The sequence below is a fragment of the Petromyzon marinus genome, unplaced genomic scaffold (genome assembly GCF_048934315.1).
Source record: "Petromyzon marinus isolate PM22_M1 ecotype Great Lakes invasive population unplaced genomic scaffold, UKy_Petmar_22M1.pri1.0 PM_G_Scaffold_114, whole genome shotgun sequence".
Lineage (NCBI taxonomy): Eukaryota > Metazoa > Chordata > Hyperoartia > Petromyzontiformes > Petromyzontidae > Petromyzon > Petromyzon marinus.
In genome coordinates this window covers 302,009-314,065 of record NW_027422667.1, presented here as the reverse complement: position 1 = coordinate 314,065, position 12,057 = coordinate 302,009, and the positions used below count along the sequence as shown (strand labels likewise).

At 53.5% G+C, this 12,057-nt stretch overlaps 1 protein-coding gene across 1 annotated transcript; it reads left to right on the top strand.

The window, feature by feature from the left end:
* The first annotated feature begins 1,284 nt into the window (after positions 1-1,284).
* Positions 1,285-5,948, top strand: LOC142909276 (lysophosphatidic acid receptor 1-A-like). The gene is made up of 3 exons (XM_076059703.1): positions 1,285-1,353; positions 2,918-3,690; positions 4,643-5,948. The coding sequence occupies exons 2-3, from the start codon at positions 2,955-2,957 to the stop codon at positions 4,972-4,974; spliced, it is 1,068 nt and encodes a 355-aa protein (XP_075915818.1). The 5' UTR covers positions 1,285-1,353; positions 2,918-2,954; the 3' UTR covers positions 4,975-5,948.
* The last annotated feature ends 6,109 nt before the right edge of the window (positions 5,949-12,057 follow it).

Sequence of the window (12,057 nt, the reverse complement as noted above, 5' to 3'; positions counted from 1 at the left end):
CCCACACATTCACACAGAGACCCACAGACTCACACAGAGACCCACAGACGCACACAGAGACCCACAGACTCACACAGAGACTCACACAGAGACCCGGAGACTCACACAAAAACACCACACACACACAGAGACCTACACACTCGTACAGAGACCCACACACACAGAGACCCACACATTCACACAGAGACCCACAGACTCACACAGAGACCCACAGACGCACACAGAGACCCACAGACTCACACAGAGACTCACACAGAGACCCGGAGACTCACACAAAAACACCACACACACACAGAGACCTACACACTCGTACAGAGACCCACACACACAAAGACCCACACATTCACACAGACACCCACAGACTCACACAGAGACCCACAGACGCACACAGAGACCCACAGACTCACACAGAGACCCACAGACTCACATAGAGACCCGCACACTCACACAGAGACTTACACGAACCCACAGACTCACAGAGAGACCCAAAGACTCACACAGAGACCCACAGACTCACACAGAGACCCACAGACTCACATAGAGACCCGCACACTCACACAGAGACTTACACGAACCCACAGACTCACAGAGAGACCCAAAGACTCACACAGAGACCCACAGACTCATACAGAGACCCACAGACTCACACAGAGACCTGCACACTCACACAGAGACTCACACGAACCCACAAACTCACACAGAGACCCACAGACTCACACAGGGATCCACAGACTCACACAGAGACCCACAGACTCACACAGAGACTCACACAGAGACCCGGAGACTCACACAGAGACCGGAGACTCACACAAAAACACCACACACTCACACAGAGACCTACAGACTCGTACAGAGACCCACACACAAAGAGACCCACACATTCACACAGAGACCCACAGACTCACACAGAGTCCCACAGACTCACACAGAGACCCACCGACTCACACAAGGATCCACAGGCTCACACAAAGACTCACAGAGACCCACAGACTCACACATAGACCCACACACTCACACAGAGACCCACAGACTCACACGGCCTTGGTACACGTGTATATATAGGCTATAGTGTATACTATAGTGTACACAGTATGTATATATACTATTATTCTATAGTGTATACTATAGTGTAAACACTGTATACTGTATAGGCTGTAGTGGATCAGGACACGTGGACTGAGCCCTCTGCTCCGCCCCCTTTCCTCTTGTCCTCCCCCGAGCTCCGCCCCCGGCCACGCCTCCCGCGTCACGTGTCCCCGGGCCCTGACATTCGGGCCTCCTGAACTCGCCTGGGCTGTCACGTGCAGGCAGGGCGCTCTTCCGTCAACTCCCTGCAGAGGAGGCCTCGGCGAGGTGAGGTAATTTACTCCTTGTTTTTACCGGGGTAAAGGGTTAAAGGTTTCGACGTGCCGAGGGGTTAGTCAAAAGGTAAAGGTAGGCTCGTTGTTTTTGTTCACTTGCCTTGCCGAGGCCTAGTGTCGAGGTCCGTGCCCTCACATCGTACAAACACTCCGTAGCGATGCTACTCACGTCCCTACGTACAGCCTACAGGATTCTGTTAGGTTTGCATTGCGTTCATTATTATTGTGCAGCGTTTGCATAGAGTGTGAACGCCACAAGTAACCGGGGCTCACCTTCACACTCACGGCCTTCTCTGTCTGCTTCTCCTCTCAGCCCTCTCAACCCTTGCCACAGGGCCGATTGCGGTTCAAGCCCCTTTGATTGTGTCCCCAACTCCAACGTGAAGACAATCTGCAATATAAACCATGACATTGTCATATGTAACGTGGCATTCCTTCCTAAATTACAAGCAATGTGAGTGTGGGAATGTCAACGTAGCCTTTGACCAACTCACTCACAATGCACGCAGTCTTTTCCGATTTTGTAAGCTAAGCAGGATTTCTCTGAAGTGCTTTGGATGGTTGACCACCACCTTCACCACAACCCCCGCTGACCAGCGTGGTGAAGTATGGTGAAATATCGCTCTCGACCCGACGCACAAGACGTGCGGAGGTCCTCATCCAGCAGTGGAATTAAACCGGACTGTACATGTATGATGCGAGAGTGCCTATACTTGTACACGCGTGTACGTACGTGTATAGGGAGTGTGCCCAGATGTGATCACCTCTTTTCGCGACCCTGAGCCAGTGGTGGAAATTCCACATTCCCGTGGGGGTCATTACATAGGACAATCAGTCACGGACGCCAGTGCAAATAATAAGATTGTGCAATTGTCTATGATTATGACGCTCACAGAAGGAACGCTATCGAGATGTAATTGTATAGCAACAGCTCTTTTAATGCATTGTTGACAACGACCCAGTATACTATAATACAGCGTGGGGTAGAGCGGTGGCACAGTGGGTAGCGCGCAGCGCTCCGAACCTGGCAACCTGGGTTCGATCCCCAGACGCATCTGACATCCGTAACGAGTGACATGCGGACCAGTCGTGAGCCCCTCGCTGTCGCTGACCCACACTGATTAATTATTCCACTCATCAGATGGCCCTTCGAGTGACACAGCATGCTGGGGGGGGGGGGGCGCTTTCGTCCATCATTGGGTTGAAACGAGAGCTGTAAATTATTATATAGTCAGCACATATCACGTACAATGTTATTGTTGTTGTGTTCATCTGTGTAAGATGAGATATACAAATAACAAAATAACAACTCCACAAGTTTGTCATAATAACACCGTGGACCTTAAAAACGGACAAAACATCTAACAGGCGATGTTTCAGGCAACAGTCGTCTTTCATAGCACAATATAGCCGCCTCATGAATTACCTTGTAACTTGACTACACGGCAAAAAACAATACTCAATTCGCCTTTTTTAAATATTAATCGGTCCATTTAAAAACATTTGGTTCGGGACAAGAGTGTAACGTTTCTCTTTAATGAATCTTCGCTTTGCAGGTGGGTGTCGGCGTGGGAAACAAAACGCGAGAACGAGATGGACGGCAGCTGCCACCACAATGAGACGATCACCTTCTTCTACACCAACATAAAAAGGCCGCTGTATGACGAGTGGTCTGGCACCAGCATGCTGGTCATGGTGCTCGGCATCACCATGTGCCTCTTCATCATGCTGGCCAACGTCCTCGTCATGCTCGCCGTATACATCAACAAGAAACGCCACCACCCCATCTACTTCCTCATGGCCAACCTGGCCGTGGCGGATTTCTTTGCGGGAGCGGCGTACGTCTACCTGATGTTCAACACGGGACCCAACACTCACAAGCTGTCGCTGCCGACCTGGATGCTACGCGAGGGGCTGATCAACACGAGCCTCACGGCCTCCGTTGCCAGCCTCCTGGCCATAGCCATAGAGCGGCACATCACGGTGTTCCGGATGCAGATGCATTCGCGGATGAGCGAGCGGCGCGTTGCGGTCGTCATTGCGATCATCTGGCTCGTGTCCATCATCACCGGTGCCATTCCCAGCATGGGCTGGAACTGCATCTGCAACATCAGCACATGCTCCACCATGGCGCCCCTGTACAGCACCAGCTACGTCATCTTCTGGGCCGGCTCCAATCTCTCCACATTCCTGATCATGGTGGGACTCTACGGTCACATCTTCGTGCACGTGTGGAGGAACACAATACCCGTGCCGCCGAATACCTCCAGGTCCACCCAGAGGAAAAAGGCCACCATGAGCTTGCTCATAACGGTCACCATCATGTTGGGTAAGTGTTGTGGGTCTGGGCAGCAGGTGCTCATATTCGACAACACGATTCACATTCGTCTTCGAGCGTGTGTGTGTGTACAGCCCCTTGTGTCGATCCGGTGCATGTGTAGGGAGTCATTTTGTAGTGTGGGTTGTGTAAAGGTGGGGTAAATAGACGTGGGAGCATAGAAAGTGTAGTACAACAATGGAGATTGTTGCACTGGCCACCATGTAGCCTCCGGGGCAGGCTACATCAATCTGACGTGCGTGACAGTCGCCTAACCAAGCACCGTCTTGGCTCAACACTCTGCTCAGCTTCTGATCGGATTTTGTGAATGTTCTCTGGGTGATTTTGGTTGTGGGCAACATTCATGGCTCATATCGCATGCCGAACAGCTTTAGGGGAAACAGTGGCCCAGTGGTTAGCGTACTGGCGCTATGAACCCAGCGACTGCTGTTCGATTTCGAACCACGGCTAACGGTGGCGAGTCGTTATCGGCACCAGGTGCGGCACCTCCCCAGTCGTTTCACCAAACTGCACCGGCTAGGTTGAAGTAGGCAGAGGATTGACGAATGCCTGCGAATTATCATTCGTACGACGACTATTCTAGCACAGCGGTTGAAACAACGGGGCAAAGTTTTTTTTTATCTCCCCCCCCCCATCGCCTCTGTCCACCCGGCAGTACGTAGGGGTCTAGCCACAGTTTGTCGATCGGCAGGTCTGGGTGTGGCGAGGTAAAGTGTGGTTCCTCGTCTGGCCAACGGTGGAAAAGCAGGTGGGAAAAGAAGCCTCTAAAGGGCCTCTCCACAGTTCTCCTCTAGTGGAGGGGCCCTCCTTGCAGCAGTCGTGGAGCAAGCCATTGCAGGGTTGCGCCTTGACCTTCCACGGTTTTCAGGGAACAACGCTGATCTTGTTTCATACGTTGCTATCAAAATGCCTGACTCGTGTGTCTCGTGCCGTCGCCTCTCAGGAGCCTTCATCGTGTGCTGGACGCCAGGCCTGGTGATTCTGCTGCTGGATTCGTTCTGCTCGGACTGCAATGTCCTGGGCTTTGATAAGTACTTCTTGCTCATAGCGGAGCTCAACTCCGCCATGAACCCCATCATCTACTTGATTCGGGACGAAGAGATGGTCGCCACTTTGCAGCGAATCCTGTGCTGCCAAAAGGCAGAAGCCATCATCGCCAATGGCTCCGATAACGTATCCAATAAATCAACGTCCACGGCGAATCACAACCTGGTCACGCCTATCAGTCACGTGACCACCACAAGTGCGATGAAGATGAATCAGTTTGTCGTCTAATATCTAATTGGGCTAACAATGCATGGTTTTCCTACCTGATGATGATGATGATTGCTTGTGTTGCAATCGAAATGTCGTGATTTATTTTATTTTATTACCTACGTGACTTTACCAAAAGAACCAAAGAGTATGTTTCTCTTTGCGATAAAATATCATTGAACCTGGGTACAATGTATGTGTGTGTGTGCACCCTTGTGGAGATAATGCATACTAGAATTTAAATACAAACCTAGTGGCATTTGGTACGCTTCGTACCAAGACAGTTATATATCCATACGGTTTTATTTTCTGGGTGAGATCACTTCAATATAAGTGTCGTTAAACCCGCCAACCAATTGGTATGGTGTCACATAAATAGAACGTGGCCAATTCCTTACTAGTACAGCACACCGGTATGTTTGAGGGTAAATTGAACGTGGCCAATTCCTTACTAGTACAGCACACCGGTGCGTTTGAGGGTAAATAGAACGTGGCCAATTCTTTACTAGTACAGCACACCAATGTGTTTGAGGGTAAATAGATGTGGCCAATTATTTACTAGTACAGCACACCGATTTGTTTGAGGGTAAATAGACGTGGCCAATTCTTTCCTAGTGTAGAGGAGTAGTGGAAGACGTCATGTCACTCAGGGGGGTGAAAAGGGATGATGTCAGAAGTTACGGGGGATATATAAGGGGGAACCCGTGACGTAGAGGGGGTCGTCGCGAAGGGCCAGGAACGGAGAGAGTTGGGGGGTCGGGATCCAGGGTAGGGGGAATCAGCGCCAGGCGAGTGTGATACTTCACCCGGCCGACCGAGTTGGGTGATCCCTCGGTCGGTGCTGGGGGGGGAGATCACGTATAGCCTGGGTGGAGCTAGGGACCTCCCAGTACCCTTTCCCCTGGGGAGATATTAGGGTTGTCACCTGTTGGGCGTAAGCCTTTAATAAGTTACCGGCAGTAGCCCTTAATAAACCTTGGCATCAGCCACTACTAAAGAACCGTGTCCATGTTGTCAGTTGCACCTCAACATCTGGTGCCAGAAGTGGTTTTGTTACGCGCCGCAATGCCTAGATCCGGCGCGAAACGAAAGACTACGCCTAGGGTGCACCAGGGCGACAAGGATGTCGGCGAGCTGGCGAAGATCCCGGAGACCGGGGGCCCGGTGATGTTCCCCGTGGAGATGGTCCATTCGGGGCCAGAAGAGGCGGCGGTCGGGGGAGCTGCCGCGCCGCCGTCGGACGAGTGGTGCGCCATCGCGGCCAGGCTGGAGACGCTGCAGCTCACGATGGCGCAGCTCGCCGTCGCTTTGGCAGAGGTGGGGGACCGCGTACACTCGGCGGGCGGTGATTTTCGCCAAAACCGCGGGATCGCCGACATCGCGAATCCCGCCAAAACCATAATTCCCGCCAACGCGCCGCCTGGTGCGCCGCGGCAATCGGGTGCCATTTTTTATGCGCCGCCGGATCCAGCCGCCATTGTCGCTGCGATGCGGGAACCGGCCACCATTGTTGGCACGACGCCGGAACCGGCTTCGCATCATACTATCGTCGGTTTCGTTCGCGATTTTGCGACTTGCGAAGCCACTGCACGCACTTTCGGCCAAAGGTACAAAATTTTGCTGGGGGATGGAGGAGGAAAACGCCTTTGTGGCGCTTCGCACGGCCCTGGCGGATGCGCCGCCCTTGGGGTATCCCGATTTCTCTAAACCCTTCTTGACACCGATGCCAGTGACACGGGCATTGGAGCCGTCTTGGCCCAGGTGATTGATGGGGTGGAACAGGTGGTGGCCTATTGTCTCCCACTGAGCAGCGGTACTGCGTCACCAGGAGAGAGCTGCTGGCTTTTGTTTTTTTTGTCCAGCTGTACTGGCCGTATTTGTATGGTCGCCGGTTACCGTCAGGACTGACCATGCAGCCCTGCAGTATTCCCTGTGAATTGACCAGCCCTCGGGTCAGCTGTCCCACTGGCTCGAGGCGCTCCAGGAGTACCCCTTCGATGTCATCCATAGGAAGGGGACTCGGCATGGGAATGCGGACGGCCTTTCCAGGCTGCCCCCGGACAGCGGGTGCGCTTGTGCCCTGGGTTCCAGCCGCTGTAAGGCCCCAGTGAACACTGCGGCCCAGTTGGTCGCATCGGCCGAAGCGGCACCCCCTCCGGGTGTGGCATTGCATTGCCTGTTGATTTTGGCCTGGGACTCCCCCGGGAGGTATGCTTCAAGTTGCAGTTGGAGGATTCCTCTCTGCTGAGGCTGCGACGCCGGGTTGGGTCAAAGGCCCGTAGCTCGGCTCCGTCGGCGGCCCCGGTGATCGTCGTACATGACGGCCTCCTCATGCGTTGGGATGCCCAGTTGGAATGCTATTGTGTGGTGGTGCCCATTGGCTTACGAGGAAAATTGACCCGGGTCATTCATGAGAAACTTATGCACTTCGGCTACCATAAGACCTTGTTGACCCTTAAACGGGATTATTATTGGCTGGGTGTGGAGGATGATGTGGCTCTGATTTTGAAAGGTTGCCACGACTGTGCGCGGAGGAAGGCCCCTGTTGGTCAGGATCGGGCGCCGCTGCAGTCCATCCGGGTTTCTCATGTCAATGAGCTCGTGGCACTCGACATTCTGGGGCCATTCCCTGCATCCCAACGGGGCCATAGGTACCTCTTGGTGGGCGTGGAGTATCTCACACGTTGGCCTATGGCGTGGCCTCTGGTGGACCAATCGGCCTCGTCCATCACTGAGGCGTTGTTCAGGGGTACGTCCTTGACAAAGGGGCGCCAGCACAGCTCTTGGTGGATCAGGGGCGGAATTTTTCTTCCCGTTTGCTCAAGGAGGTCTGTGACCTCCTTGGGACGAAGAAGGTCCACACCTCGCCCTACCACCCCCAGTCCGACGGGATGGTAGAGCGATTAAACTGCACGCTCACGTCCATGCTGTGTCATCATGTGAGCACGTCCCAATTGGACTGGGACCTGTCCATCCCGGGGGTGCTGGCCACGTACAGGTTAGCTCCTCATGCCTCGACGGGGTTCTCACCATTTTACCTCATGTATGGAAGAGAACCCGAACCCCTGATGCACATCCAACTGGACCTCGGGCCTGCCAAAAAGGGTTCACCTGTTCCCATCCAGATGAGGATTGCGCTCGATCGGCTGCGCGAGGCGCGGTTGGCGGCGTTAGATAATTCGGCCAGCCGATAGGCGGCCTCCGAGCATCTGCCCAAACACCAGGCTGTCGACCGCCCATGGGAAAAGGGCCAGTTGGCGTGGCTGCACTGCCCCCAAGTGCCGGTGGGTACGTCTCCTAAATTACATCGCCCATGGCAGGGCCCTGTCGAGGTCGTGGAGGTCCGCTGTCCGCAATGTGTCCGCATCCGGTGGGGCCGTCGTCACTGGACTGTGCACCCGTCGCCGCTCAAGCGGGTGGTGCCACCGGGGCTCCCTGATTCATCCCCATTTTTGGAGCGGTCGGCGATTGCTGTGTCCGACGAGCCGGGCCGCGGGGGTTGTGGAAATGCGAGGGATGCCCTGCCCTTGTGTATGCCCGCAGAGCCACCGACAGTGACGCCGCCAACAGCGGGCCGTCTGGGGGGTGACCCGGCGGCGACCCGGCCTCCAGGCCACCGCCCGGTTCGGACACCGACGCCACAGGGAGCAGTGGGCCGCCGTTAGAGGCGCCAGCTGAGCCCCTGCCAGTGGTGCCGCCGGCGACGCCTCAGCTCGGCTACGTGCCGGCTGGCTCGGCTTTGGCCGGCGCACCGTCGCCTCAGGCGGCCGACAACACACGGGGGAGCGGGCCGGCGGCGGGCACGCACTCAAGGGGCGTGCGCATACACTGACGGCCCGCGAAGTCGTCTACTTCGATCCCCTGCCATGTCGCCACTTACGTTGCCGGGTGGTGACTGTCCAGACTTTTCTGATCCCGTGCTGCCCTAGTGTTGTGTTCTACTAGCAGCCGGGGTTGTCTCTATACGCATGCGTCCTTGGGGTTCGCATAATTGTTGCAGACGGGTCGGCTGGGTTTTTTTCACGGGGGGGGTAATGTAGAGGAGTAGTGGAGGACGTCATGTCACGCAGGGAGTGAAAAGGGATGACGTCAGAAGTTACGGGGGATATATAAGGGGGAACCCGTGACGTAGAGGGGGTCGTCGTGAAGGGCCAGGAACGGAGAGAGTTGGGGGGTCGGGATCCAGGGTAGGGGGAATCAGCGCCAGGCGAGTGTGATACTTCACTCGGCCGACCGAGTTGGGTGATCCCTCGGTCGGTGCTGGGGGGGGGGAGATCACGTATAGCCTGTGTGGAGCTGGGGACCTCCCAGTACCCTTTCCCCTGGGGAGATATTAGGGTTGTCACCTGTTGGGCGTAAGCCTTTAATAAGTTACCGGCAGTAGCCCTTAATAAACCTTGGCATCAGCCCCTACTAAAAAACCGTGTCCGTGTCGTCAGTTGCACCTCAAAACTAGTACAGCACACCGGTGTGTTTGAGGGTAAATAGAACGTGGCCAATTCTTTACTAGTACAGCACACCGGTGCGTTTGAGGGTAAATATAACGTGGCCAATTCTTTACTAGTACAGCACACCGGTGTGTTTGAGGGTAATTAGAACGTGGCCAATTCTTTAATAGTACAGCACACAGGTGTGTTTGAGGGTAAATCCACAACATTTACTATTTGAGGATGCTGTTTCACCAGTAATTACAGCCGGCATCGTCAGGCGACAGCCAGATTTGGCTCCCCAACACACAACCGGTGTCGTGCTGCACTCGTAACGAATTGGCACGTCTTGTTCACATGACAAACCTTCCTCATTGGCTGTCGGTGGTGGCGGGTTTAACGACATATTTAAGTGATCTAACCCCCCCAAAAAACCCCCTCATGGACAAAATTGGTCGCAAAAGCTTCCTACTACTACCACGTGTTCAAGTGTTTATACATTTCGTATATTTTGATGGTAAAGTTTTTTTGACGTCTGTAGCAGTCGTGCAAAACCGAACATTAATAGGTTAATAACGGATATGAATACCGAGTCTGTGGTTTCTGATAGTCTCCCGTGACGGAACGTTCATATATCGCGACAATCGTCGTACCTAATAGCGAGAACTGGTATCGTACAATGCACAATGACACCATGACAACACTCGCCACAACCCAGCTGGTATAGCAGGTTATGGTTGCAGCTTGTTATGCTAAGTGCCTCTTGTAAAGCTGCCCTCTTGCCTTCCTTGAAGCAATGTCGGTTGAAAATAAATCACTGGAAGCCTTAGAGCAGGGGTGGGGAACCTTTTTTCTGCCAAGGGCCATTTGGATATTTATATAACATCATTCGCGGGCCATACAAAATCATCCACTTACAAATTTGCCCGTTATATTTATTAACTCGCCCCTAATGCGATGGCTGGAACTGCTTCTCTTTGGTGAGGCGTGTGATGATGTTAGTTGGTATTGATGTTGCTGCTACTCGCAACTGCTTTTCCAGGTTTGCTCCTAGAATTATTTAATTTCGAGTCCCGACCGGGGTTGCCTTGGCAGGGCCAGACCCAAATGATTTTGTGGGCCTCATACGGCCCACGGGCCGAACGTTCCCCACCCCTGCCTTAGAGACTCAAACATAAACTCGGGTCCCACACACACACACACATACCGGAGATCAATCTTGCAATTGAATTGCTCTCAAAAATCATGCTACTTCGTCATAGTCACCACCTGCGACTGCTTTGTCCACATCCGAGCGATTAGTTGGCGCAGTAAGGAAACTCAACCTCGTGCTGTGTTCGGGAATGTGACGATACATTGCCGAGCAGATCGAGGCCTTAAGATGAAAGTTCATCCCGAACTGTAAGCAACCAATAAGCATATAGGCCTCAATTGTGGCAGCCAAACATACCGACGATAAATGTCGATTTAAAACTTTGGTGACGACGGTGGCATCGACGACATTGTTGGGTCTCTCATTAAAGTCACGTGGATAGGTAAAGTCACGAGCAGGTGACGTCACTCCACATGGGGGGGGGGGGGGGGGGGAGACGCCTCATTCCTCCTCAGCGTCAACTTACAACCCTCACTACTAAGGCAGAACCCTCATCACGTCACGCGATCTCCGTAACGCTGTTGTTGAGACATCAAAGTAAAAAGGTCGTCACGATAAACAAGGGATTATAACCTTGACGTGAAACAGGTCTGTGTCACCGCGGCCTCACAAATTGCACACGAATTGATGCAATTAATAAGACGCCGCGATCTGCCTTTCGCTTGAATGTTTCAGATTTACTGCAATACACCTGTCCTTGGACGGGCAAAAGGTGAGTTTAACAATATTAACACTGCAAATTGCCAATAACAATTTAATTATTATGAAACCATTAACAAATAAGTGTACACACAAATATATATCAAACCTCTAACATCAACGTGCTAGCGTCACGATTGCCCCCCCCCATATAAATATCTCCCCGTCTTAAAAATCCTTAGGGAATACGTCTCACACCATGAATGTTACCTGTGTAGTGACTGAGAATATCGCTGTGTCGTGCCGGGCCTGCGAGGCCACGGCAGATGTTACATTGTTGCTGTGGACACCACGGATACGGGGTGTAGTACCAGCCCTAGTGGGGGCTTGGGCGAGCGCTGGTTAAGCGTGGGGACACCACGCATGGCGTGCGGTGCGGGCTCCCGTTGAGGGAGCGAGAGTCAGCCAGGGTTACGATCGGTCGTGATACTCTGGCTGACTTGGGGACACGTGACCGGATGATACTGGAGGGGGGCCACCAGTAGAGGGGGCCAGTGGGTGGTCACATGGTCCGGGAAGAGCTTTCGAGAGCCTTCGGGTAAGGGCGAGAGAGAGGCGGAGGCAGCCCCAGCCCTGCCCAATATAAGGGGGTTCCCCTGAGAGGAGCTCGGGGTTCTTACTGTTGGAGAGGCAGGAGATCCACGTCAAGCTAAAGAAGCCTCCAGCCAAGCGGTATGGGACCCAGCTTGTGGTACGGAACGGGATCGCAAACCCATAGGTGTGGTTCGCTGTAGCGTTGTTAGTCGGGTGGACACCTCGCCTGGGGTATGTTGTGTTAATAGTTTAATAAAAGTGTTGCTCCTAAAGACAACATCTGCCACTCAG

Coding starts and splice junctions, on each gene's coding strand:
- LOC142909276 (XM_076059703.1), top strand. CDS start 2,955: ATGGACGGCAGCTGCCACCACAATGAGACGATCACCTTCTTCTACACC. Junction 3,691..4,642: donor AACGGTCACCATCATGTTGG/GTAAGTGTTGTG, acceptor GTCGCCTCTCAG/GAGCCTTCATCGTGTGCTGG.